The sequence below is a fragment of the Xenopus tropicalis genome, chromosome 8, assembly GCF_000004195.4.
Source record: "Xenopus tropicalis strain Nigerian chromosome 8, UCB_Xtro_10.0, whole genome shotgun sequence".
Classification (NCBI taxonomy): Eukaryota; Metazoa; Chordata; class Amphibia; order Anura; family Pipidae; genus Xenopus; species Xenopus tropicalis.
Window position 1 is genome coordinate 132,254,348 of NC_030684.2, and position 27,339 is coordinate 132,281,686.

Sequence of the window (27,339 nt, forward strand, 5' to 3'; positions counted from 1 at the left end):
CGTTTTTCATCAGATTTTGTGAGACATACTTAATCTGATCCTCCATGCAACAGTACGCAACAGCGCAAGATTTTGTAGGATCCTACAAAATCTACTCTCCATAAGCTGCAATGTTGTCGCGTCAGATAAAGTCGGATGGTGTGTTTTGTTCCTGCATCAACTCCACCCCACAGCCAATGTATTTCAATGCGAAAAAAAAGTCACTGGATGCAACAATATCAGCATCCAACAGATGTGTTGCTTTGAATAGAGAAAATTACATGTAGTTTACGCATATGATTTTGGTATCTGTCCCATTATATTTTGACGCGCACAACAACATCCGTTTTGTTGCATGCATCTTATCAATCCGACACCATCTGATTTATCTTTTCTCCGTATATTTAAAAGACTGCTAACTATACTCATCTAATGTCCTACTCCTCAAGGGTGAAGACACATGAAGACTACTTGTCACGGCTACTAAACCCCAGAAAATCCCCTGCCATAGACAATACAGAGAATTGCCTCTGCTAAAACACACGTAGAGACAGTTATCAGTAAATGATCAGCATTGTTTTTTTTAGTATCCACGACAGGTAGCTGCTTCTAGTAGCTCTGTGTGTCTTCACCCTAACACCTCACTCTTTCCTTTTATCACATAAATACAGGCAAGACTTTGCTCGAGCTGCCACCAGTTTCTGGAGTTCACTTCCACATTAGATCAGCCTTTCTCCAAAGCTTTTACCAATATCTTACAGCACATTTCTTTAGAAAAGCTTAGCCACATCTAGGGGCAGATTTACCAATGCACTAACAGACCAAAAGTGTCCGAATGCGTTTTTTCGTAATGATCGGTATTTTTGTGACTTTTTCGTACTTTTTGCGACTTTTTCGTCGGCGTTGCAACTTTTTCATATTTTTTCGTCCCCGTCGTGAAAAATCGGATTGGTTTTGCTGCCGGTTTCTATTGCCAATACGAAAAATTCGCGACGGTGACAAAATAGTTGTGCAAAATACAAAAAAGTTGTGACGGCAACGAAAAAGTCGCAAAAAATACGTAAAAAGTTGCGACGGCGATTCGGGATTCGGATTTGTGCATTGGTAAATCTGCCCCCTAGTGTTCTTGGTTGTTTTATTTTGCTATCCATTGTTGGTTAAATGTAAAAGTCACACACACAGAGATGTTAAAAACAAGGAATAGAAAATGTGTTATGGTTTAAGTGGCTTATTAGTCACGCTATTTTCTTTTTCAGCTTCTAAAAGATGCCTGTAATTTGGAAAGATGTTGCAGTGATATGGGGGAGACTGAAGCAAAGAGCCAGGAATAGGGGACCCCAGAAAACAAAATTGCATATGAAATGAATGACATATGTAAGCCAGAAAAGTTAATGTACCTTGGTGTGGGTAACTGACACATTTCATGAGACTTTTGGACTACACCAAATGAAAAACCCATAACTTCTTGTTCTGAACCTTTACATTCTGCTTTATCTGTAGCACAAACAGTTCTGAATATCAACATTTGTTTAATCGCATGCTACTCTATTGCGACGTTCTGTCAATCCATTAAGACATGGGGTCTCATAACCAAGTGAGGTGCCTTATGCACTATTTTATACTCAATAACACCAGAATTTAAAAAAATTGATATATTTACACGTAGCTTAGAAGTCTGATCTGCTGTTGGGAAAAGCTGTATTACAGGATAATATGGTCTAATGGTGGCCATACACGGGCCTGGAAAGTTCAAACACAAGATGATATGGAAGGCTCGGTGTCTTGACCATATTTTAACTTTATTGTCACAACAGTTTGTACACATCACTTGAACCTACCCTTCCACTGCAGACAACTGTCCCTCACACTTTTAATGCCAAACTTGCCGCCTCCTTTCCCCATCCTTTATCTTTTATCCCTTTTTTATTCAACCAAATTTATTCCTATAAACTCCCCTGGAATATGTTTTCCACAGACCAACCCTGGGGCTAAAGCAGGGGTGGGCAAACTACGGCCCGCGGGCCACATCCGGCCCCTTGGCCTTTTTAATCCGGCCCGCCGACGACGCCAAGTCTCATCACGCAAGACTTGGTGTCATTGGCGTGCCGGAATTAAAGAGACGAAGGGGGCGTAACGCTGGCCTGGCCCTGCCCGCCCTGGCCCGGTCCGGCCCAGGGGTGAGTAAATGTGGCCCGTGAGCCAAAAAGTTTGCCCATCCCTGGGCTAAAGCCACCAACTGACCAAACGATATATGTATATTTACCAACACATTTTGGTAGTGAATCTTTATTTTACCTCTTACTGCCTGAGTATGGGACCCTCCCAGTGGCCCCTCCTAACTTTTATCTGGTTGATCAGGCAGGTTTAAAAATCTAGTTGTGGCAAGGAGCGCATTGGCTCATGATGTGGACTGGAAAACCCTTCCTAGGAAACATATGCCATACATGAAGGTTCCTAGGCTTCTACTTAAGAAGGATGCCACACCAGGGCCATACATTTCATATAGCAATTACTTTTACTAAACCCTGCATCAGGATACAACTGTCTATAAAAACCATTAGATATTAGACAAAATGGGACATTTGACATATGCACAGTCAACTAGGCCTGCCAGAAGTCTACAATATCTCCCAGCGGGTGAATAAAGCTGAAGACCTAAATAATGTCACATAACCCTAAATGTCACCAATATCCTTCAGCACTGATTATGTATGTGGGCTCTTCATTTCCGTTTCTCTGGTGGGCCTCTGGATTTATAAAAAGGGCTTGGTGAGTTTAACCAATAAGCGGCTATAACTGTCAGTTCTGTAAAGCCGGTTCATACATTACTCCCACCGATATGCAGCTTTGTACCTTCCTTTCATCAGATACAACATATTAGCATAACTGGTGATTGGTTTTCTATTTCACTTCTTATTTTCAGGCTGTTTTCCATTAGTGTGAGATCAGTATGGAACTGCAGCCAAGTTCTTGAGATAATGTGAAACCGAAATAGAAAGTTCAGCTAAAGTAGATGAAGCCACTAAAACAGGAAGGGAAATGAGCGGTGAGTTTGGGGGGAACTTATAGGAACTTACTGTACGTTCCCCATGTCAGTGCCCCAGTCTCAGCCAACATGTTAGTCCTGCTGTTTGGGATCCTGCTCAGTAAGTACCCAGCTCTCTCTCTGTTTTACTCCTGTCTCTCCTCTAGTGAGAAATGTTATATACTATAGCACCTGCAGAACTTATTAAGTATTGAAATTGGTACTTATTATTTCTTGGGACTTCTTTGATTAAGTCTAATGCCACACGTAGTGTATGTAGCATATTCTTGGCAAGCGGTTTTCTCCTTGCCGAAAATACGCTCCATACGGTATGTGTGGCATTAGCCTAAACTCTAAACAATAACAATAAACAACAACAATAAACACTGTATTGCTACAGACAGAGTTTCATGCTGTATTTAGGATTTAATGTAATGTAATCATAATGATAATGATCAAATACAGTTATGACCATTAGAAAAGAGTGAATCCTCAGGATTTCCAGATAAGGGGTCATTCCATAATGTACAGCACCATGCCTGGAAATATTTAAATTCTAAGAAATTCAGCTGTGTCATCAAAGATGTTAGAGCAGTGATCCCCAACCAGTGGCTCAGGAGCATCATGTTGCTCCCCAACCCCTTGGATGTTGCTCCCAGTGGCCTCAAAGCAAGTGCTTATTTTTGAATTCTTGGCTTGGGCACAAATTTTGGAGGAATAAAAACCAAAAAGTCCACAAAGGGGCTACTAAATAGCCAATTACAGTCCTTATTTGGCAACCCCGGGTACATGTTTCATGCTTGTGTTGCTCACGGGTAAAAAAGGTTGGGGATCCCTGTGTTAGAGTATACTAGCAATAGAACATTTCCTCTAACTGTATCAGTAGACTAAACTGCCAAGGAAATAATCTGCAACAAATATAGCATGTTATTTTTCTTTAGTTTTTTACTGGTTGCATAACAGCACACTACTGTTCCAAACACACAATTTTAGGGGATAAAACCACTAGTTCTGCTCTTTACTTGATTCAGTTCAGTATCCCACAAATAATCTCAGGTACATCACAGTCTGAACCTTCCAATGATTCTGCAATGCACACAGGCCCGGATTTGTGGAGAGGCCACAAAGGCCCGGGCCCAGGGCGGCAGAAACCTGGGGGCGGCATGCTGCCCAGCCGCACAATAATCTCAAAATTTCTGCTCCCATACGGAGCAATGGCCCACGGTGCATGCGTGCTTGCTTGCCCCCGCAAGGGGGGCGGGGGCGTGGGACCGGGGTGGCCTGGGGGCAGTGAGTTTTGAAATCCGGGCCTGAATGCACAGCTTTATTCCTTGCTAATAGCCCACATGCTCTGCATCATTTTTAAGTCATTTTTAGTGATGGGCGAAATGTTTCGCCTGGCATGGATTCACGGCGAATTTCTGCGTTTCACCATTGGAGGATTGTTTCGTGAAACGGGTGAAAAAATTCGCAGCAGAAAAAGTCACCGCATGTCCAAAAATTGTCGCCCACGTCAAAATAATAGTAGCGGGCGACAAAATAATAGCCGCGGGCGACATAATAATAATAAAAAGAATAGCCGCGGGAGACAATTTTTTTTTGACGTGCGACATTTTCGCCGTTTCGCGAATCTTTTGAAAGATTCGCGAATTTTTCAGCTAAGTGAAACGGGACAGATATAAATTCGGAGTAACCACAATAATTTCTGATGTTCTAAAATGTCTTGAAAATATCGCAATTGAGTTCACAAAATTTTCGTGCCAAAAAGTCACAAAACTTTCGTGGCAAAAAGTTTGTTAACGCCACGAAAACCTTTCTGGCTATGGAAGCCTTCCATAGGACTCAATGGTACTCGACAGATCAAACCTGGCGAAAAGATAGGAAAGTGTAACCAAAGCGTTAACGAATTCCGAAATGTTGGTATTCTTTGTGCAAAGTACGATTTTTTAGTGGAAAACCATGAATTTTAACAAACTTTTTGCTTACATTCTGAAATGTTCTATAAGTTAGAAAAAATACGAAATTATCTCAAAATTGTTTAGTAAATGGGCTCCTTAGAGGTGCCACCTTCCCTGTATTTCAATAGCCAAACTGGATAAGAAACGGCTGGGGCAGATACAAATTTACCTGCAGTGTAGTTAGTACATTTTTAATTTTTTTCTTCCCCCCCACCTAACCAGTTTTGCAACCCATCCAACTATTAAGTTCTTGATTCACCCCACTCCTATCACAGTCAGCACTAGAACCCTCTCCATCTGCCCAACCTGCCTGTACAATGATCCCTACAATCTCTGCTTACCTCACCTTCAGACATACCTTCTCCAATCTCCACTTCTCTTTTGTGTACTTTTTTAAAAATGTATGCTCTGTTCCAGTTCTGAAATTCTTTACTTTCATTTATTATTTCTTCATTTCCCTCTATTCTCTGCCACCCACTCTCTTTCTCCAAGTGTATTTTTACCCGCTCCCCAAACACCTCCATTTTCATCCTCCCCCATTTAATATTATCTTTATATATTTTTGCCATGCTCTCCTCCTTTCTTCCCATTCTATATGTCCTTCTTTCTTTCTCATTCTTCTTGTGCCATTTTCTTCTCCATTCCCCTCTCATTTGACAGTCTCTCTCTTACTTTCTCCCCTTCTATGAGCAGCTGAAGCCAATCCAGACATAGCTTCAACTGCACATACTCTGAGTTGCTGATCAAATAAAAGATAACCCAAATATCTGGGAGATAATGTGCCAGCTTCACTGCACAACTCTGCATTTTTAAAAGAGGATACACATACAGAGACTAACTGGTGGTGCAGGAAAGGGCGGCTGTTAGAAGGAGTCTGGGATGGAAGGAAGGACTTCCTTCTCCTTTAATAAAAAAAGTAGAACATTTTATTGACCATTTCGCGTAAAGACTAGCGTGACTCTGAGGTTACAGAGCAGGAAGGAAATAGACACCACTAAATTCATTCTTGTCTGGCCACACCAACTCCTACTCATGTAGCTCTTTACTCTTTACTCTACTTGGATCATAATCTCAGTGATTACCATAATAGTGCAAAAGAAATCAAGCTACCTGAACAAACCTGCACAGCTGTGAAAAAGCAATGCAACCAAGCATGATTAAGGCCATGTTTGAGTTTTCAAAGGAGATGTGTAAGAAATTTGCACTTTACTTTGCTGGCAGGGTAAGAATAAAAACTCTCTAGCCCTTGAAAGTTTCAGCCAACATTCAGTAGCAGTGATGAGCCGCAAATAGTAAAAATTCTCAAAGGACTTCCAACCACACTATTGACCATGACCCAGGCCCAACAGTTCCATTACTAACAAATATGAACCACATTACTCTAGCAGTCCATACAATTGTCTCTTGAAACATGCAATAGAATAGGTAGTTGTCAACAGTTTAAAGAAGAACAGGTTTAAATAAGAAGGAAAACTATAATCACTTGGGGGGTGCAAAAATATAGGCACACCCCAGTGATTACCATTGCTTACCTGAGACCGTGGTCGGTGCTCCTGTTCACCAGCCCAAAGGTACCACTTGTGGACCATCATGATGCCATCTTCTCAATGTTCTGAAAGAGAAGAAAAGCAGAACAGAGAAGCAAAGAGCTGGCTGTAGAGAACAACAAAGATTCAGAAGAAGATCATGACATGGCACTGCTACAGAAGCACTTCATGCCAGTGCAATTTTTTGGCACACAGGAGCACCGGCTCAGGGTCTCAGGTAAGCCATTATAATCACTGGACAGTACCTAACATTTGGCACTCTGCTGTGATGATTAATGATGAGTGAATCTGTCCCGTTTCACTTTGTCAAAAAATTAGTAAATGTTTAAAAGATTTCTGAAACGCCGAAAATGTTGCGCATCAAAAAAAAATTTCTTTTGATGCTCCCGACAATTCTTTAGACGCGCGACAATTCTCTTGACTGCAACAATTCTTTTGACGCTTGCAACAATTCTTTTGATACTCGCGACAAATCTTTTGATGCTTGCGACAAATCTTTTGATGCTTGCGACAAATCTTTTGATGCTCGCGACAATTCTTTAGACGCGCGACAATTCTCTTGACTGCAACAATTCTTTTGACGCTTGCAACAATTCTTTTGATACTCGCGACAAATCTTTTGATGCTTGCGACAATTCTCTTGACGCTCGTGACAAATCTTTAGACGCGCAACAATTCTCTTGACTGCAACAATTCTTTTGACGCTTGCAACAATTCTTTTGATACTCGCGACAAATCTTTTGATGCTTGCGACAAATCTTTTGATGCTCGCGACAATTCTTTAGACACACGACAATTCTCTTGACGTGCAACAATTCTTTTAGCGCTCACGACAATTCTTTTGACGCTCGCGACAAATCTTTTCACTCCCATGACAATTTAGGCCGCACAGCAAATTTTTCTGCGCTTAATCCATGCCTGGCGAAACATTTCACCCATCACTAGTGATGCTACATTTCATTTTGCTTTAAACAAAAAGACCAGACACGTTCCAACTTTCTACTTTTTCGAATTGCCACACAAAAACCCGGCATCAAAAATCCGAAAACCCCTAAAGTTCAGAAGCAAAGATGGATCCTCCAGGGAAGGGACATCTGCCATTGACTTCTACATGATCTCGGCAAGTGTTAGCTGGCAAATTGTTGAATTTTCAATGTTTTGACGCATAGTGAATCTCTTAAAAATTTGTCTTTTTTTCTGGCTTTTTCGAGTTCCAAATTGGGAAAAAAAATTCCAAATGGCCCCCTGGTGTCTGTAAAACCCACCCAATTAATGTAACCAACTTCCCTTTGGATAATACCGCACTAATGCTCATTGTGTTACAGCAGTGATCCCCATCCAGTGGCTCGTGAGCAACATGTTGCTCCCCAACCCCTTGGATGTTGCTCCCAGTGCCCCCAAACCAGGGAGTTATTTTTTAATCTCTGGTAAGGAGGCAAGTTTTAGTTCCATAAAAACCAAGTATAATGCCAAACAGAGCCTTCTGTAGGCTGCCAGTTCACATAGGGGCTATTAAGTAGCCAATTATAGCTCTTATTGGCACCTCCAGGAACTTTTTTTTTTATGCTTGTGTTGCTCCCCAACACTTTTTCCATTTAAATGTGGCTCACGTGTATAAAAGGTTGGGGATCCCTATGTTACAGTGATGTTCTGCTACATTATTATTCTCTAACTCTTCCTCTCTTCTACTTTGCAGCAGCCGCCAAGGGGGAAATAGGTGAGTCACATGTTTTTATGTCTTTTGTGACTTGTCTTTAACCAATGTGATTTACAAAATGTGCTGTGTTTGTATTTCCCTTTCTTCTTTTTTAATGCTCTGTTCAGGGATTTGACACTTTGCGTTACTACTAGGGGAACTGATAGTGGCAAGCCTAAAAAAAATAGTGCAAGAAAAGGGGGCCAGTGATATAGTAGCAGTAGTCAGATTGAGTAGAACAATGTTCTAGACTACGCCATGAGTCAGACATTTACAAATAACCTTTAAAACACTAACATTTTTCATTAAATTCACATTGGAAAGTCGCTTGGAATTGTGTTTTCTTTTATTAGGCAAAAATTTTTTTACTCACCAGTGGATAAATACGCTTCTTAAAATCCCATAGGAATGAATAGAACGTGGGTGAGTTTTTATGAATTAAGCTCTAAACTCACATTTTGATTAATCTGCCCCTTGGAATCTTACAAAAGCTAAAAGACAGGATATATAATTCAACTATTTTTTTTAAGGTGCAGGTTAATAGGAATAGTACCGCAGGCAAACATTTTTACCAGTTTTTGCTGCAGAAAAAGCCCATAGACTATGATGCATTGTGCACTGAAAAAGACACACAGACATACAGAAAAGTTAGGCAAGACGGGACATATTCACCCACCACCGTTTAGTTCAGAGATCCTCAGTATTCCATAGTCCGTTTACACACAAAGGATAAATGGTTTCATATCATTAGTATGAATAAAGGAGAAATTGTCCTGCTGACTGCTTCCAAACCTTTGTACCGATGCACCTTTATTCTAAGGAGTAACCTGGACTTGTCAAGCCTTTCTCTTGATTTCTGCCTTACATATTGTGAACGTTATCCAATTCATCTATGCCTCTTGTATACTGGTGGCAGTACTGTACATTCCCTGTCTTCTTGTCTCATTTTGATAACTGTTTCATTCTGGTTCACTTCTAGAGCTGATCCCCAAGCCAGAAATAAGAGTGAGCCCCAAAGTGATCACTGAAGGTTCTGATATGCCCATAACCTGCCATTGTCCAGTCTCATCACAATTGAAACCAATCCTGCAGTTTGCATTATACAAAGATGAAACAACCTTGATAGAATTCAGTTCTGCCAGTGAGTGGCACATTTCCCAGGCCCAGACTGAGCAGTCAGGATATTATACATGTGCAGTTAGACCCTGGAATGGGAAAGAACAGAGAAGCGATGGTGTCTATATTCCCATATACGGTAAGGATCCACATGCCTGACGAAGGGGTACGCCCCCGAAACGTTGCTTTTTGAATAAACACGCAGTGGCTAAGCCCTGATTGCACTTTACTTGTTGTGCTGGCTGAAATATTTTGACCGGACTGTGTGGAGAGTGCCGACTCTCTAGGCCAGTGATCCCCAACCAGTGGCTCAGGGGTAACATGTTGCTCCCCAACCCCTTGGGTGTTGCTCCCAGTGCCCCCAAACCAGGGAGTTATTTTTGAATTCCTGACTTGGGGGCAAGTTTTGGTTGAATAAAAACAAGATTTCCTACCAAATAAAGCCCCTGTAAGCTGACAGGGTGCATAGAGGCCCCTAATAGCCAATCACAGCCCTTATTTGGCTCCTCCATGAACTTTTATGGTGCTTGTGTTGCTCCCCAAGTCTTTTTACATTTGACTGTGGCTCCAGAGTAAGAAAGGTTGGGGATCCCTGCTCTAGGCTGTGCACCAAGTAGTAATTCTCTGGAGGAGGTAAGGGTGTGCTGGTGTAAATTTTTATCCAACTATATGCAAATACATCAGCCCTTCCTAAATATTCTCTTTTCATTATTGATTTGATATTGTGCCCAAGAAAAAGCAGTTAACAAATTTAGGGTTGTGTAGAAGTGAACATTATCTCTAAATATCATACATACACCCTAATGTTCTAATAATACATACATTTTTATTTCATGAACTTTTTCTGCAGAGCTCTTCTCCAAACCCGTGATAAAAGTGAGCCCAAACTCAGCTGGAGATACCTTGTCCCTAACATGTGACACACAGAGGGGCCGATATGGAGACAATACCCAACTGGAGTTTGTTTTCAACAAGGGGAGGAATGAAGTGCAGCGCAGTCGCTCCAGTGAATACCGACTCCCATCAGCTTGGGCACAAGACTCTGAGGTGTTTATTTGTGCAGCAGCAACATCAGATAACAAAGTGTATAAATGGAGCGACCATATAACAATCCAGAGAACTGGTGAGTAAGGAATAGCTGTGTGATTTATCTAAGGGAAGCCCAGGCATTACAGACATGGTTTTGCACATGGTGACGACAAACATTGCTACAAGCAACTCAGCAGCTCCCAGTAATCTTCCATTCACTAGGGCAATGGCCACCACGGGATTTTCTCTAGATCATCCTGGTTGCAAAATGCCAAGAATTTTTCCCATATTAGTGAATAGGAATAAGTCTTTTCAGAATATGGGTATGATTCTGATGCAAGTTGTCATAGATCAACTTTATAATATAAGGCAATTTAGTAACAGAAGTGCTAAACTGAACTGTTATCAATGAAAGCCAATGAGGAATTCGTTTTCAGAATGCTATCATGAAAGCAAAGATCACAGTGCTTGTAACTGCACTCAAGGATGGGCCTTCGCTGTGTAGAAGAGTGTGCATCCTTATAAACTCAGTGAATAAATAGCTGAACTACTGTGCCCAGACCTAGTTGCCATATTGTGTAGCCCAGGGATCCCCAACCTTTTATACCAGTGAGCTACATTCAAATGGAGAAAGTGTTGGGGAGCAACACAAGCATGAAAATGGTTCCTGATGGTGCCAATAAGAGCAATAATTGGCTTTTTTAATAGCCCCTATATGGACTGGCAGCCTACAGAAGGCTCTGTTTGGCATTATACAAGATCTTTATTCAAGCAAAACTTGCCCCCAAGTCAGGAATTCAAAAATAACTCCCTGGTTTGGGGGCACTGAGAGCAACACCCAAGGGGTTGGGGAGCAACACCCAAGGGATTGGGGAGCAACACCCAAGGGGTTGGGGAGCAACATGTTGCCCCTGAGCCACTGGTTGGGGATCACTGGCATAGCCCATTAGTTCCACAGTATTCAAGAACCCCAGACTAGTCCTCTGGCACATCAGGAGTGGATTCTAATCTGTATTTTTACTTTCTATGGAGGTAGTTTAAAGGCAAAGGAGCCTCCTGCAGCACCTAAGGGCGTATGCTTTACAGTCCTGCTCTTCTTGAAATATTCCTCCGGTAACCCATGTAACATCTTCAAAAGCCTTTGCAAAGCAGAAGTTCTGATTTAATGTTCATTAATTGTTGAAATTCAAAATCATAATTTTTTTTTTTACTTACTCATTCAGTGGGTAAAAGCTCTATTTTGGCCTCTCCAATGAATATTATTATTATTTATATCTCATAACATTATAAATTAAAGGGGAAGTTGCACGTTTAAACCCCCCCAGCCCTTAGCAGAAGAATATGCATTACCATTACCTCACTGGAGGAGACCTGTTCCTTCAGTACAAAGCAATCTGCAGCTGGAGACAGAATTGCTTGAGCTTCCAGCGCTACTGCACAAGCCCTCTTCCTTCCTTTTGTGAGGACAGGTTTAACCATAGGTGTTTAGGCTTTAGGCCTACTAGTAAATTTAAGGCCTAAAACTAGCAAGAAATTACAGCAAAAGTTTAGACATTTAAAATAAGTTGTTTTGAACATTTTATGTAAGTTGATTACAGATAAGGAATGATTAACTGCTACATGCTGAATCATATATCGTCACCCCACGCTATTGAAGGGCCCCAGATGTCACATGTTGTTTTGGAAAGTCCAGAATCTTCTAGTATCACGCATGGTCAAGCGTGAGGTTCCTGAATGATGGACAGATAACTGAGGAATATTGGACTCTGATTGGACAAGATATGGGGGCAGTGGGGACCTTTGCAAATCCCCCACTGAAGGGTATAAAAAGGCATGATGGAGTGTAAACAACTTGGAGGTTTTATGCACAATATTCCATTTGTACATTGTCTCCCCATCGATGTAAAAGATTAAATCTCTTCTGATATCTGAAGAACGAAGTCTAGGTGGTGTTCTTGCATTGTTACCTAATTTGTGGGCCTAACACTTTCTTATATGCATAGTGTTAATCATATTCTCAGCCAATACAATGAATCCATATTAATTGATTTCCACTTCCATTAGTTGGAACTGCTAGATTTTTCAAAAAGTTATGAAGATTATAAGAGCAGCAGTGTGCTGAATGGAGCAGAGGGGAAGATATTACTACAGAGTAGGGACAGTCAGCTGGAGGGCTAAAGGAAGAAGTTACCGTTGGAAGCATAACACTAACAGGAGTAACAACATTATGCCAGTATATCCAGGAAATTAGTTCCCAATCCCCATGGACAAAGGCTGCCGAGCCTTCTGCCAATGCTCCCTAGTTGCTTATTGCACTCCATTTTGGAAGGATTCACTCTTGCGCTGCTTTCCCAAATGAGGTCTTAACTTATAGGGAGACCTTGATGTGCAAGATCTCTTACTATATTTGCTCCAATGTGTCCTAGGGAGCACATTATATATAATAACAAGAATCCTTTTACAGGCCTTTCCAGCCAGCAGTGCCAAAAATATTTATAAGTGAACAAAACATGAAAGTGTATGGTTATTTTGTAGGAAGTACAGCCAGTCACATGACTAACTGAAAATACAGTACATGAAAATTTTCCCTTCAATTCCTTCTGAGAATAAATACAGGTTATTTAAATGGATGATCTTTTCTGGCAGAGCCACTGGTAATAAGAATGAATCCCTACTCAGTAACAGAAGGGGATACCTTGTCCCTAACATGTGACACACAGAGGGGCCGATATGGAGAAAATACCCAACTGGTGTTTGTTTTCTACAAGGGGAGGAATGAAGTGCAGCGCAGTCTCTCCAGTGAATACCGACTCCCATCAGTTCGGGTGTATGACTCTGGGGAATATCACTGTGCAGCAGCAACACCAGATAACACAGTGTATAGATGGAGTTCAACTATAACTATCCAGATACCCGGTGAGTAAGGAATAGCGCCCCCTGTCTGCTTGCCAAATATTGCTACTGGTAAGGCATAAAGAATATTTATTCTCACAGCCGGTAATAAGAGGGAATCATCCTCCTGTCTGCTTCCTTTGTGGGAAGTTGAGACATCAGCAGGGAGACTCATACTAAAGAGATAATATTACAGGGAGTTATTATAAAGGGAAACTGTACATCAGTTACATTTTTCTATTTATTAACACCTAGGGGCACATTTACTTACCCACGAACGGGCCGAATGCGTCCGATTGCGTTTTTTTCGTAATGATTGGTATTTTGCGATTTTTCAGAAAATTGTTGCAATTTTTTCGTAGCCATTCCGATAGTTGTGCAAAATGTTGCGATTTTTTTCGTAGCGTTAAAACTTGCACGAAAAGTCGCGACTTTTTTGCAGCTTTCGCGCCGAGTACGAAAGATTCAGATTCATTCAAGCTTCAGTATGGTGACTTTCCTTGGGCCGGGTTGGAGCTGCAGAGTGCCATTGAGCCCTATGGGAAACTTTCCTTGGGCCGGGTTGGAGCTGCAGAGTGCCATTGAGCCCTATGGGAGACTTTCCTTGGGCCGGGTTGGAGCTGCAGAGTGCCATTGAGCCCTATGGGAGGTTTTCCTTGGGCCGGGTTGGAGCTGCAGAGTGCCATTGAGCCCTATGGGAGACTTTCCTTGGGCCGGGTTGGAGCTGCAGGGTGCCATTGAGCCCTATGGGAGACTTTCCTTGGGCCAGGCTGGAGCTGCAGAGTGCCATTGAGCCCTATGGGAGACTTTCCTTGGGCCGGGTTGGAGCTGCAGAGTGCTATTGAGCCCTATGGGAGACTTTCCTTGGGCCGGGTTGGAGCTGCAGAGTGCCATTGAGCCCTATGGGAGACTTTCCTTGGGCCGGGTTGGAGCTGCAGAGTGCCATTGAGCCCTATGGGAGGCTTTCCTTGGGCCGGGTTGGAGCTGCAGAGTGCCATTGAGCCCTATGGGAGACTTTCCTTGGGCCGGGTTGGAGCTGCAGAGTGCCATTGAGCCCTATGGGAAACTTTCCTTGGGCCGGGTTGGAGCTGCAGGGTGCCATTGAGTCCTATGGGAGGCTTCCAAAATCATGCTAAGTCTGAAAGTTTCGCCCGCCACTTACGGACGCTCAATATGAAGAAGTCGCGACAAGATACGAGCGAATCGTAATGGCTACGTTTTTTTGCGCAAGTTGTAATGGTTACGAAAAAGTCGCGACAATTTACGAAAAGTCGTAAAGGCAACGAAAAAATCGCAAAAATACGAAAAAGTCGCAAAATGTTCGTTTTCCAATCTGAATTTTTTCAATTCGGATTCAAATTCGTGTCTTAGTAAATCAGCCCCCTAGGCTTCCTTACTGAAAAGGCTTATATACTGTACATAGGCACCTTTGCCTAGGGTGGCAGCTTTAGGGAGGTTGGCCCTCGGGTCACCACCAGATAATCCCTAAGCAAATCTGCTGGCAGAGCTGGGACAGTTTATCCATACCATCCAAGCCAATCTCTGTCTGCCATCTACCACATAAATTTGCAGCCAGTCCCTCAAAAGAGTTTAATTCTGAATTGAGAAAGCCAGTTGGATGACTGGCGAAACGTCTTCAAGAAAAAACACAGCAAGTCCAGTTGATTTGACTTATTACTACAGATAGTTCAGTGGAAAACAAGAAAAAGGATAAATGAGAAGGTGCTTTGGCTTACATATAGTTTTTCTTGGTGTTCAGTACTGATGTGGTTAAGTCATACCCTACAGTTGCTGAAGGCCTATAGGGGCACTTGGGAAAATTTCTATATAGCTTAACTGTTTTGGAAGACTGCAAACTGAACTTGCTGTTAGGCCCAGTAACATCTAATTACTATCTATCTCTAGACAATCTAGTTGTGGTCTGTATCTAGGCACCTTTTTAAATAATGAAGACTCACCTTAAAAAACACACGAGGCTTTACAAATTGGATAATTTGCAGGGTAACAACAAATCCAAAAGCTCCAAGGTACAACAATCAACCTAAGCATGCTAACAAAAGTATAGCTATTATAAGGGCTAAGTAGTCAGGGGTTCTCAACCTTGATGATGATTGATGAGTATTTAATTATGAATAGGTTGGGTTTATTTTTATGGTAAAACTTGGGACCAATATATGCCCACTTTGGGACACTTCCATTAAATTTATTAACAGAGCCCTTATCCCCATATTCCAAAATCATAACCTTACTTAGCAATATACCATAAGGACAGTTTTGGGGCAAAACATCAAAAAGCAGCATTAAATAATACAATACCTCCTGCAATGTTAGTATACTTTTGTTTCACCAAAGGCAAATTGCATGAAATACTATTAACTGTTATAACTTCTTTCTATTTACACTTAATGTGCTACTAAATGGGTTGCGCTAGTTTCTTATACTGCTAATCCTATAATTTGGTTTCTCCTTTTTTCTCTCCAGAAATGTTCTCTAAACCAGAACTGAGAGTGAGCTCCAACCCTATTACAGAAGGCTCAGCCCTGACCCTGACATGTGGTACAACTCCCAGTACAGTCAGCACCGGGGAACTGCAGTTTGCTTTCTACTGGGATGGGCAGGAGCTGCAGGGATTCACTTCATCCAATCAGTATCGAGTTTATTCAGTTCAGCTGGAGGATTCTGGGAATTATTCATGCGAAGTACAACATCCAGCTAAAAGAATACTAAAAACAAGTGAATTGTTCTATATCCAGGTAGTAGGTAAGTTCCACTACTGGTTTAAAGGAGAAGGAAAGGCTACATCACTGGGGGGTGCCAATATATTAGGTACCCACCCCCCGTGACTTTAATTGCTCCCTTGCAGCTACCCCAGGCTGGTGCAGTTTTCTCCTAACAGGAGCCCCAGCCTGGGGTAAAAGGTAAGCTATTACAATCTCTGGGGGGAGGGGGCTAACATTTGGCACCCCCCAGTGATTGTACCTTAACCATATTAATCCAGTAATTTATGGATATTTCAACTGTTACACTAAACAGAGATAGAACGATTGTCCTAACCAGGGTCGGACTGGGCCGCCGGGACACCGGGAAAAATCCGACCCTTGCCAGAATCTCAAGAGGATAGGGGTACATTGGGTCAGTGTGAGCCCATGTACAGGCGCCTAATGCTGTGTGAGTGCCCCACCACTGTCTGATACATTTACTGCTTCTTATTTATCATTCCTCTGAGTTACACTTGTTCCATAAAGGTCACACAGTGTTTATGAGACTTCCTGGCACCAAGGGGTTTGGGAACATAAATTGCTTTAATACTGAGACTTCAGTATAATCCTGCCACTTCCACATTCCAAAGGTTATGCCATACCTGTCAGTGAGGGGTAAAGTGGAGGGGTATGAGCTTTATTCTGAGTTTTGTTCCTTTGTGGAACAGGCAATAATTACTTTGGCATAAATCATTAACAATAAATGGAGCATCATTCAAAGTGCAGAAAACAGGAACAAAGCCGCCTGTATTTTGTACATTGCACTGTTTTATTGCAACCTTGAGTAGAGCTCTTTGCACTCCTACAATTGAGAGCAAAGAGATGCACCTTACTCTCTATACCAGTGTTTTTCAACCTTTTTTGGGCAAAGGCACACTTGTTTCATGAAAAAAATCACGAGGCACACCACCATTAGAAAATGTTAAAAAATTTAACTCTGTGCCCAGCAGCAGTGCCCCCCTAGTACATTGGTGCCAAGAGCAGTGCCCCCCTAGTACATTGGTGCCCAGCAGCAGTGCCCCCCTAGTACATTGGTGCCAAGAGCAGTGCCCCCCTAGTACATTGGTGCCCTGCCTACGGCACACCAGGCAACATCTCGCGGCACACTAGTGTGCCGCGGAACAGTGGTTGAAAAACGCTGCTCTATACAGTACAATTGCTGTGTACCACCCCCATGATACGATTTGTTGGAATTCTTTTCCAAATGCTTGTGTATAAAACTTTTTTAGCCTATGATTAAGTGCCCTTAGATGGCATACAACGCATAATGATTGTTTAAAATGTGTAACAATAAACTATTTTAAATTATTTTATACCAAAAGAACTGCTATCAAGTTTTGTTTTGTATGGGGTCTGGATCACTGCCAGCCAATATTCCTTGGTGAAAATGATCTTTCGTTTGCTGAAAGTCTGAGACTTGCACTTGGACCCAGCGTTGTTAGTGGTAAGCTTATACCCTACGCCTGCATCTTTACTGGAATTCGATATGCTTTGCAGGAGGAGCAGTCAGACCTGTGGTTTCCTTATCCCCCAACTGGGCCAACATATTAACTGGTGATTGGGTGACTCTGACATGTGATGTGGGTTCTACAGCAGGAACAGCACCCAGATATTCCTGGTATAAAGACAATAAGATGATGAATAAGGATACTCCGACCAAAGAATATATCATTTACTATGCATTAGAGACAAACAGTGGTACTTACCAGTGCCAGACGGGTACCAGTGAGAGGAGTGAGCCTGTCAGCCTGAGTGTTACTGATGGTGAGTTACCCACCTCTGATATAAAATTAAAATTAAATGTTGTTAAGTATTGCATAATGTATTAATCAGATGTGGAGGAAGTTTTTGCAGTTTTAGACAATACCCCATTACATAAAACTCTTCCCACTTCAGAGTTGTTTCTTGGTGCTTGGTAGTGCCTTGTTAAAAAAGGTAGTGTTTTACAACATAAAATTTAGATTATTAGGCATCTCAACCAGTAATATTAATGAACATGCTGGGAATCCAGCGGCAATAGAAATGAGAGTACTGATTTAGTGCTATTTCAGTTTGTGGGAAAAAAATCTCTTACATTTTTCTTATAACTAGTACTTAACCCTATCATTCCTAGCAAGAATAGGAATAGAGCTGAAAACATTTTGATGATCATTTAAAAAGTCCTGGTATGAGATGGTTTCCTGGTTTATACAGATTAGACAGACAGACAAATAGACATTGGCTCATACCCATATAAACAAATCAGTGTATACAAATGGGGAAGGGGCAGTATGCCTTGTGAGAAACCCAACCCTGGAGAAAACATTTCATATAAAAACCCTAGAACAAAATCTTATTCTGGGATGTACAGACTTTCCCAGTTTATGAGCTGCAGGACTGTTCCCCAAACCTTATATTCCTGTCTCTTTATTCCAGGCCCTCTCATCCTGCAGGCACCTCCGTATGTGTATGAAGGGGACTCCCTGACTATGAGATGTTACAGCAAGTCTGGGGGGGATACAGTGTTCTACAAGGACAATAATCCAGTGGCGCCCACGTATGGTGATCAGTTACATACTGAAGGAGTCAATATGACTGTGACTGGTACATACAGATGTTCCAAAGGGAAGACATATCAGTCTGATAGCGTATTTATTTCTGTAAGAGGTAAACAGATGCTTTTTAATCTTTAATTTGCTGAATAGGGTTAAATCTTTATTGAACATGCTATAAATATTTCTAATGTCTTGTGAACATTGGTAAATTGTCCCAGTATGTTACACCACAAACAATCAAAAGCCTCAATCACTGAGTGGTGACATTTTTTTAAGGCACCCTTAGTAACATTAATCACTAAACAACACTAAGAATAGGAATTACAATCCCAGAAACAAAATACACAAACAAGAACTACAACCCCTACTTTAGGTACAAGAACAGAGACTACAATCCCAGACACTGGACAAAAGAACAATAACTACTGTATATGCCAAGTCACTGGATACAAGAACTACTATCCCACTAAATGGATACAAGTACAAAAACTATAATCCCAGAAACTAGATACAAGAACAGGGACAACAATCCCAGAACCTTGATAGAAGAACAAGGATGACAATCCCAGAAACTGGACAAAAGCACAATAACTACTGTATATGCCAAGTCCCTGGATACAAGAACTACTATCCCACTAAATGGATACAAGTACAAAAACTATAATCCCAGAAACTAGATACAAGAACAGGGACAACAATCCCAGAACCTTGATAGAAGAACAAGGATGACAACCCCAGAAACTGGACAAAAGCACAATAACTACTGTATATGCCAAGTCCCTGGATACAAGAACTACTATCCCACTAAATGGATACAAGTACAAAAATTGTAATCCCAGAAACTAGATACAAGAACAGGGACAACAATCCCAGAACCTTGTTAGAAGAACAAGGATGACAATTCCAGAAACTGGACAAAAGAACAATAACTACTGTATATGCCAAGTCCCTGGATACAAGAACTACTATCCCACTAAATGGATACAAGTACAAAAACTATAATCCCAGAAACTAGATACAAGAACAGGGACAACAATCCCAGAACCTTGATAGAAGAACAAGGATGACAATTCCAGAAACTGGACAAAAGAACAATAACTATTGCATATGCCAAGTCACTGGATACAATAACTACTATCCCACTAAATGGATACAAGTACAAAAACTATAATCCCAGAAACTAGATACAAGAACAGGGACAACAATCCCAGAACCTTGATAGAAGAACAAGGATGACAATCCCAGAAACTGGATACAACAAAAAGGATGACAATCCCATAAACTGGATACAACAACAAGGACGACAATCCCAGAAACTGGATACAAGAACAAGGATGACAATCCTGAAAACTGGATACAAAAACGGGGACAGCAGTTACAGGTACTGGAAACTAGAACAAGTACGACAATTCCAGAAACTACATATATGAACAAGGATGACAATCCCAGAAACTGGATACAACAACAAGGATTACAATCACAGAAACTGGATACAAGAAGAAGTACAAAAATCCCAGAAACTCGACAGAAGAACAAGGATGACAATCCCAAAATGAACCTGGAACATTGACTGAAGTAGAGAGGCTTCAGTACAATGAGTCCTGGAGCTCACACACTTTAGCATAAAGGCACAGGCAGGCAACAAGTCCAGGCATTCATAATCCTTACACTTAAGCATTTTACAAACCTCAAGCCACACAATGAGAAAGTTGCTAAAAAAAACTTAACCCAAAACCTTGGAAGTTACTGTACCTTTCACACTCCATTCTTTCATTGGTTATTTATATAACAACTGGGCACCGAATAAATGAGCGTAATGTGACCACCATCAAATTGGACCAGTAGGATGGAAGTTCTAAAGTTAAAGCTATTCCTGCTGCCAGATTGCCTGCCCTACCCTGAGCTAAACGAATGTTCTTGCATTAGAAAATATGACAAAAAGCTCAGCTGATTTTAAATTTATAATCCTCTATCTATTGTGAGCTGCATCTCCCAGAATCCCTTATAAACACTGGGTTCTAGAAGATGTTTGGCACAGGGAACATAGTATTTATGAACTGGATAGAGGATTACAAAGCAATTCTTGGTGGGCTGAAGCCTAATGGATAACATTTTACACAGCAGTAGACAGCAGAAATCGAAAATTAATAGAGTTTGTTCCAGACCATCCCATGTTATAGAGAGGCAAAAGTACAAAGGCTACAAAAGTGACCCATACATGAGGGATTATAAATGACCCATATACTGACTAATGTAATGATACTGCAAAAACATCAAAAGCTATGGACTTGGAACATGCCGTAGGCTACTGTCATACACATTTTCTTCTCTGCCGGTGTAAGTATTGTGCATTTTCCAGTCAAAATGCTATGGTAGATGGTTTGGCAGCAGATCAGTAAACTTTGCGCCTGTGCATTTACATCAGCAAACAAACTGCCACGTATGACATAAGTCTTAGAAAGTAGAAGCTCCTACATCCCTTGTACCGATTCGGCAGCTTATCGGCCCCTGTAGGGGAAACAATGACGGGCCTGCCCGACTGACATCTGGCCTGAAATCAGCCAGATATCGATCGGGCAGGTTAAAAAGTTAGTTGGATCAGAGACCGCATTGGCTCGTTGATACGGTCCCTGAATTGACTGTGCCTATTCCAGTTGCTATAATTCGATCGTTTGGCCCCAGAGCCAAATAATCTATTGGTGCTGATTATATATTATTAGATATTTCAATGATGTTTTAGAGTTTGTATTCATAAATCCAGACAATAATATCATATATAGGTGTAATAATGAATTTGTGTGACAGAAAATGTTGCTTTCAAGCAGGATTAGTGGTAAGGCCGACAAAGGCCCTGGCCTAGGGAGACAGGAATTTAGGGGCAGCATGTCACCCAGCCGCATGTAATTTTTGTTCCAGAGCATTGGTAACACCATTTCGTAGTTTTTAAAATCTCCCGCACGCAATCCCTTAAAGTTGTGGGAAAAGTGGCCCAGGGACCGACTGGCCTAGTGGTGCACAAATGTAGGAAGTTGAAGGGTATGGATGCAGTGCGACTATCACATTTATTTAAACTCACAATCAATTTGCTTTCTGGCTGCTGGAATCAGTGACCAATTGTAAAGTTGCTCATGTTATTTCTGTGTACGACATGCCCCCGTGTTAATAAAGTTCCATTTGTTTCTCTGTTTCAGAGTTATTCTCTAGGCCAGAGATAAAAGTGAGGCCAAGTCCCCTGGCAGAAGGCAGTAACATGACCATAACCTGTGATACAGCCCTTCATCCATCCAGAATAACCACCCCGCTGCAATTTGCCTTTTATATCAATGGGAATACTGTGCGGGAATTCAGTTTATCCAGAATATACAGAGTTTACTCAGCTGGGCCTGGAGATTGGGGAGATTATTCCTGTGCAGTGAGAACTCCTACTGGTACCGTACTGAAACTGAGCAACGTGACCCAGATACACGGTAAGTGTGTCATTATGACAATGCACCCAGTATCCCACTGTCCAGTAATACAGCTCCATATAATGCTCATCCAAGAAGTATTATAACAAAGTGGGGCTCCCCACAATAAATGTTATAGATGCAATATGATCGGCACTTATGTATGGACTCACAAACATCTATGATCTACTGAATGCAATGAGATGTAAAAATAACATATTTTAGATGCAATAAGTATTTGAGTAGAAAACTGTATCTAGATTCTCACCCTAATGTCCCCGAATATCTAAATAGACAGGCATGGCCCTCAATATAATACTAGCCTATTTATACTACCCTAATTTTGTTAGAATTCTGGAGAAAAATACTGCTTTCTGGCAGGGCCGGAACTAGGGGTAACCCCTAGTTCTACTTTGTCATTGCCTCCGTCGCTTATCATTAGCGGTGGAGGCAATGACAGATCGAATCGCAGCGCCCCCCCCCCCCCCCCCCCAATGGCGCATGCGCGCCAAAGCACAGGAGGAGGCCGACCGGGTTGCCTAGGGCGCCCGGTCGGCTTGGCCCGCCCCTGCTTTCTGGGTAACAAATATTTCACATTGCATCCAAAATGTCACAAACCCACCGCAAAAAATATAATCAGTGAACACCTTTTTTGAAATCTTTAAATACCCACCACTCCAGTTGTTCAAAGGTTAATAGTAAGGCTGCAGCATCCCTTTAATCACTTTGGATTCCTTCACCTCTTCTAACTCACTCAGCCCCCTCCCTTAGGGAATCTGCTTTGGCTCTTGACTACTGAGCATGCTCAGTTCATATCATACCACCCTCCAGTCTAGCAGCCAATGAAGAGAGGGCGCTGCTGGTTTCCATAGAAACTCTGATTTAGCAGTGCACATCCCCTCCTAAACGCCTCTGCTTAACAATTACCGTGCTCTATCCAAGCAGGACTTTTTATCAAAGTAAGTTCTGCCTGTGTAAGCCTGCATTCTTTATTGCATGCTTTATTGCTGAACTTTATTGCATCACTTCAAAGTAATATCATTACTTTCATTTAAACAATGTTTCATTTAAACATTTTAGATTTCACATTTTATACAGTGCGTTCCACTTCTAATATGAAGCAAACACATACAAAAGTAGTGGTGTAACTATGGAGTACCCAGACCCTGCGGCCATGGCACAGACCTGGGGGACATGACATTTTGTGCAGGGTGGTCCTGACTTCCAGTCACTTTACATCTGATAAAAACAGCTAAAATGTCCTGTCATGTAGGAACCACTTACCAGTGCCATCTTTCTTTTTCTAGAAAAGGGCAAGAATTTCTTGCTGTCAGTAGGGCTCCCCCTGCTGGTGATACTCATCATTATCATTGCTGTAGGGATCTATAAGCTCAGACACAAGGCTGGACAAACCAGACGTTCTTCTGACCAGTCGAATACAGGTGGGTAATTCAGCTCTTCAGTTTGTCGGTCCATAAGCATTTTTCACCATTCTTTATACCATTAACACTTTACCCAGAAAATGAACTCTGTAGGGTGATCGTGAGATCTCCAAACTGTTATTTTACATTGCTGACGTTGGCTCTTCCTCTCCAGAACAAAAAGCTGAACTAAAATGAGTGGCTATCAACCTACTTTCTCTTGCTCACAAACCAACCTTCTTTTCTTTCCCTAGGCATTCCCCTCTCTGAGACCCAAGCCCTGTAAGTTCCAAATTCAGTTCTTCTTTGTATATAGACTATATGATGATTATACTTTTCTTTATTATAAATGTACAGAGATTAAGCAACATTTTACACCCACAGGGCAGAAGATGGAGACTCCCAGCCTCACCCAGGTACAGAGATACAATAAACTAATTAGTACTTGTCTCTGTATCGTCTAACCTCTCCCATATACAGTACATTCTGGAGAAACATCAGGGCACGTTTGCTAGTGTTTCTGCCCCAGGACTCACTGATCCTATATTAGGTCTCTATGGCACTGTTCTACCGCTCTTTCTTACATCTGTTTTAGGGATTTTTCATCACATTACACATTACTCTCACTTTTTTAAAAGCCTGAGTTTATTCCCTGCTTGATTTCCATTACCAATTGTGTTTTCCTCACAGTCACACTGGGCACCTATGGGAAACTTTTGCAAAAGAAAAAAAGTGTTGTCAGTAAAATTAAATGCGTATAAATGTAACAGCTGGGGAAAAGGTGCAGGATGAAACAATACCATTTTTTTTCTACAGTGAGAGAAAATGGAAAAAATATGACCAATTTTTCATAGATCAGCCCCTAACCAAAGTAGAAAGGTATCTAATTCATATTAATTTTTCTTTCAAGCTTCTGATGCCATAGGTTACTAGACCAAAAGCAATAATACTTCTTAACCAGTCAGAAAGTAACATCTGAATTAGACCCTATCACTCGGGGGGCCCTGCACCCTGTAAAGAATGATATATATTCTGAAACCCACTTTGGAAATACAATGTTCTATTAGTACAGTGCCAAATTACTAATTATTGTCACTATATATTCTTATTTTCAAAAGCTTTGGCCACCAGTTATTGCAGGTTGCAAGCTAATGGCACATGTTACACTGACCCTTCTCTATATGTTCCTTCAGCTTCCCCAGCTCCCCCACCGACTGCAACAGATAATGTGAGTATAATAACAGTTACCTGCATTTTACCTTCACCTAAAAAACTATCTATATAGTATGGAACACACTCAGGGAAAGTGACATGTTGGCAGTGCAGACACAACTCATTACAAACAATGCAGGAAGGAAGAGGATTTGTAAAATTCAACCTATGTGTGAATTCCATTTGCTGGCTGTATTAATCACTGTGCTGTACTATATATTGGTAACATACACAATGGAGAGATAATCCAATAGTAGGTGTAACCCATTTTTCTGGATAAAACAAACAGTTCAGTGCAAAAATAAAACTAGGTAAATACAGTAGATAATGTACAAACATTACAAAAAATGTCATCTATAAAGGCTAGAGTGGGCAGATGCCTAACATAATAGCCAGAACACTACTTCCTGCTTTACAGCAACTTTAGGGGGGACCACATGGGACATAACTGTCAGTTAGTTTGTGAGCACGCAGGTCAGATGCAAATGCAAACTAACTGAACAGTTATTCCCCATATGGCCCCCCCTCAAGCCACTGATTGGTTACTGACTGCTAACAGCTTAGAGAGCTATAAAGCAGGAAGTAGTGTTCTGGCTACTATGTTAGACATCTGCTCACTCCAGCCTTTATAGATGACATTTTTGCCTAACTATATTGAAAGCATTTTTTATTTTGTGCAGTCAATTTATTTAACCAGTTTGATTTTTACATTTTACTATTCCTCTAAAAGGCATTTCTGAGTGCAGGAGAGGTGATTTCCTGCATTGCAGATGTCCTAAAGGGAGTCCAAGGAGGACAGAAAGCAGATATTATGTCTGCATTATGTCTGTTATGCAGGAGGATCTCTGTGCACTGGGAAGAGTAGATTAAGTTTCCCTGTTCGTCCTCCATTCTTATTTATTATCCTATTACAAGAAGCCAGAGTGTTGTGTGGCCTGTTGCTTATGGGGGTGTAGTATGACATCACTGGGGGTGTGTCCAAATGAATAGATGATGCCATAGCAGAATTGATTCTTGAGGTTTCTCATAGCAACTCTCACACTATTCTGCTAGAAATTTTGAGGTTATAGTGGCACTTAAAGGAGAAGGAAAGTCAAAATCACTGGAGGTGCCAAATATTTTGCACCCCCAATAATTGTAATCACTTATACCCCAGGGCAGTGCTCCTGCTGGCAGAAAACAGAGAGTGTTTTTCTTTGCGAGCACCATGGAGTGATCCTCTTCTTCTGCTTCTCCTTCCTTCAATCCCCCACACATGTGCAGTAGAGTGAAAAGGCGGCTTTTTTTGTTAAAGTTCTGCATAGTAACATAGGTTGAAAAAAGACCAGAGTCCATCAAGTTCAACCCATCCAAGTACACCCAGCACCCACACACCGATACTTACCAATCTATATACTCACATACATAAACTATATATACACCCACTAATACTAACTGTAGATATTAGTATCACAATAGCCTTGGATATTCTACTTGTTCAAGAACTGCATTTCCCTGTACTGCACAAAAGAGACATATTTAACCTCTTGTCTGTGGAACATAGTAAATAATCTGCTCCATCTATGTTTCATTTTTTATTCAGGATGCTACTTACTCTGTTGTGATGCCCAGCAAATGATCAGCTCTCCCACCCAGACCCTGCCGGCACGTCCCCAGCAGCTTCCCATGCCTGCATGTAGGATAAGTGATTAGTACTGTCAGTGTCACCCACAGATCTACCTCTTCTGAGTTCTGACCAGGGTTGGATTTCTAAAATGGCCACCTGTAGGCCAGTCTCAACCCATGCTGCCCACCTGCCGCATAGGCATGCCCATCCGATACCTTGTTCGTTCTTACAGTCACTTGAGACTAGGAACTCCTGGATGTCCTGTGCTTCAGATTGGCAGATGGGGTGGGGCAGCATGCCGCCCCTAATTTTGTGCAACCCTAGACCCAGGCCTTTGTGGCCTTCCCACAAATCCAGGCCTGATTCTGACGGCAGGGACACTGGGATTCACATGGAAAAGGAAAAGTGTAGGGACACGAGCTGATTCCCCCACCGAGCACTTTGTGCCTCTGTTGCCTGTACCCATTAGAGAGATTATTCAGAAGAACCAGCAGGTTTAATCCCTGGAATCAGGGATTATACTGATACTTGTACTGTGACTTATGTGCCTCTCGTTTACTCCAACCATAATAATGCTTCTTTTATGTAATGTTTGCTTGTTTATTCAACAATTGGTACTGGATACGTGTCAGGATCTGTGGGGAATTGAACTCTGGGCTTTGAACTACGATTGCCCCTACTGAGCTACAGGAGGCTCTCTGAGCTATGTGGGGTCAGTTGCCCTGATGTACATCCAGCAACTCTACCTGCTTCCTTCTTGGCTCCACCCATCTTGTTAATTGCATGTGTTGCTAGTCTTGTAATTAGCAGCCTTTATAAACCTGCTCCTGGCAGCTCCCAGGTTCCGATCATCGTTGCTGCTGAGCCTGATCTAACTGCCATCCTGATTCCACCATCCTCACATCCTGTGATTGTTTGCCTGCTGCCTGCCACTGACCTCAGCCTGCCTTACGGACCTTGCCAGTATTCTGCCAGCCCTGACCAACTCGCCTGTTTACAGACTCTGTTTATCTTGCCTCATCACAGGCCTGTATATTGACCCTTAATTTTGTTCTGTTTGGTTTCCATTAAATGTCTTTGCTTCACCTCACTTGGCCTTTGCTAACTATCCAGCTATTA

The 27,339-nt window shown here is 41.7% G+C and overlaps 1 protein-coding gene across 1 annotated transcript; it reads left to right on the plus strand.

Moving 5' to 3' along the window:
• The first annotated feature begins 2,904 nt into the window (after positions 1 to 2,904).
• On the plus strand, positions 2,905 to 27,310 carry LOC101732815 (Fc receptor-like protein 5). Its single transcript, XM_031892071.1, has 14 exons — positions 2,905 to 3,025; positions 8,206 to 8,226; positions 9,185 to 9,460; positions 10,172 to 10,444; positions 12,997 to 13,266; positions 15,724 to 16,002; positions 17,499 to 17,765; positions 18,417 to 18,647; positions 21,727 to 22,002; positions 23,289 to 23,423; positions 23,657 to 23,684; positions 23,787 to 23,818; positions 24,596 to 24,630; positions 26,197 to 27,310. Exons 1-14 carry the CDS (start codon positions 3,019 to 3,021, stop codon positions 26,230 to 26,232), a joined length of 2,166 nt encoding a protein of 721 aa, XP_031747931.1. The 5' UTR covers positions 2,905 to 3,018; the 3' UTR covers positions 26,233 to 27,310.
• The last annotated feature ends 29 nt before the right edge of the window (positions 27,311 to 27,339 follow it).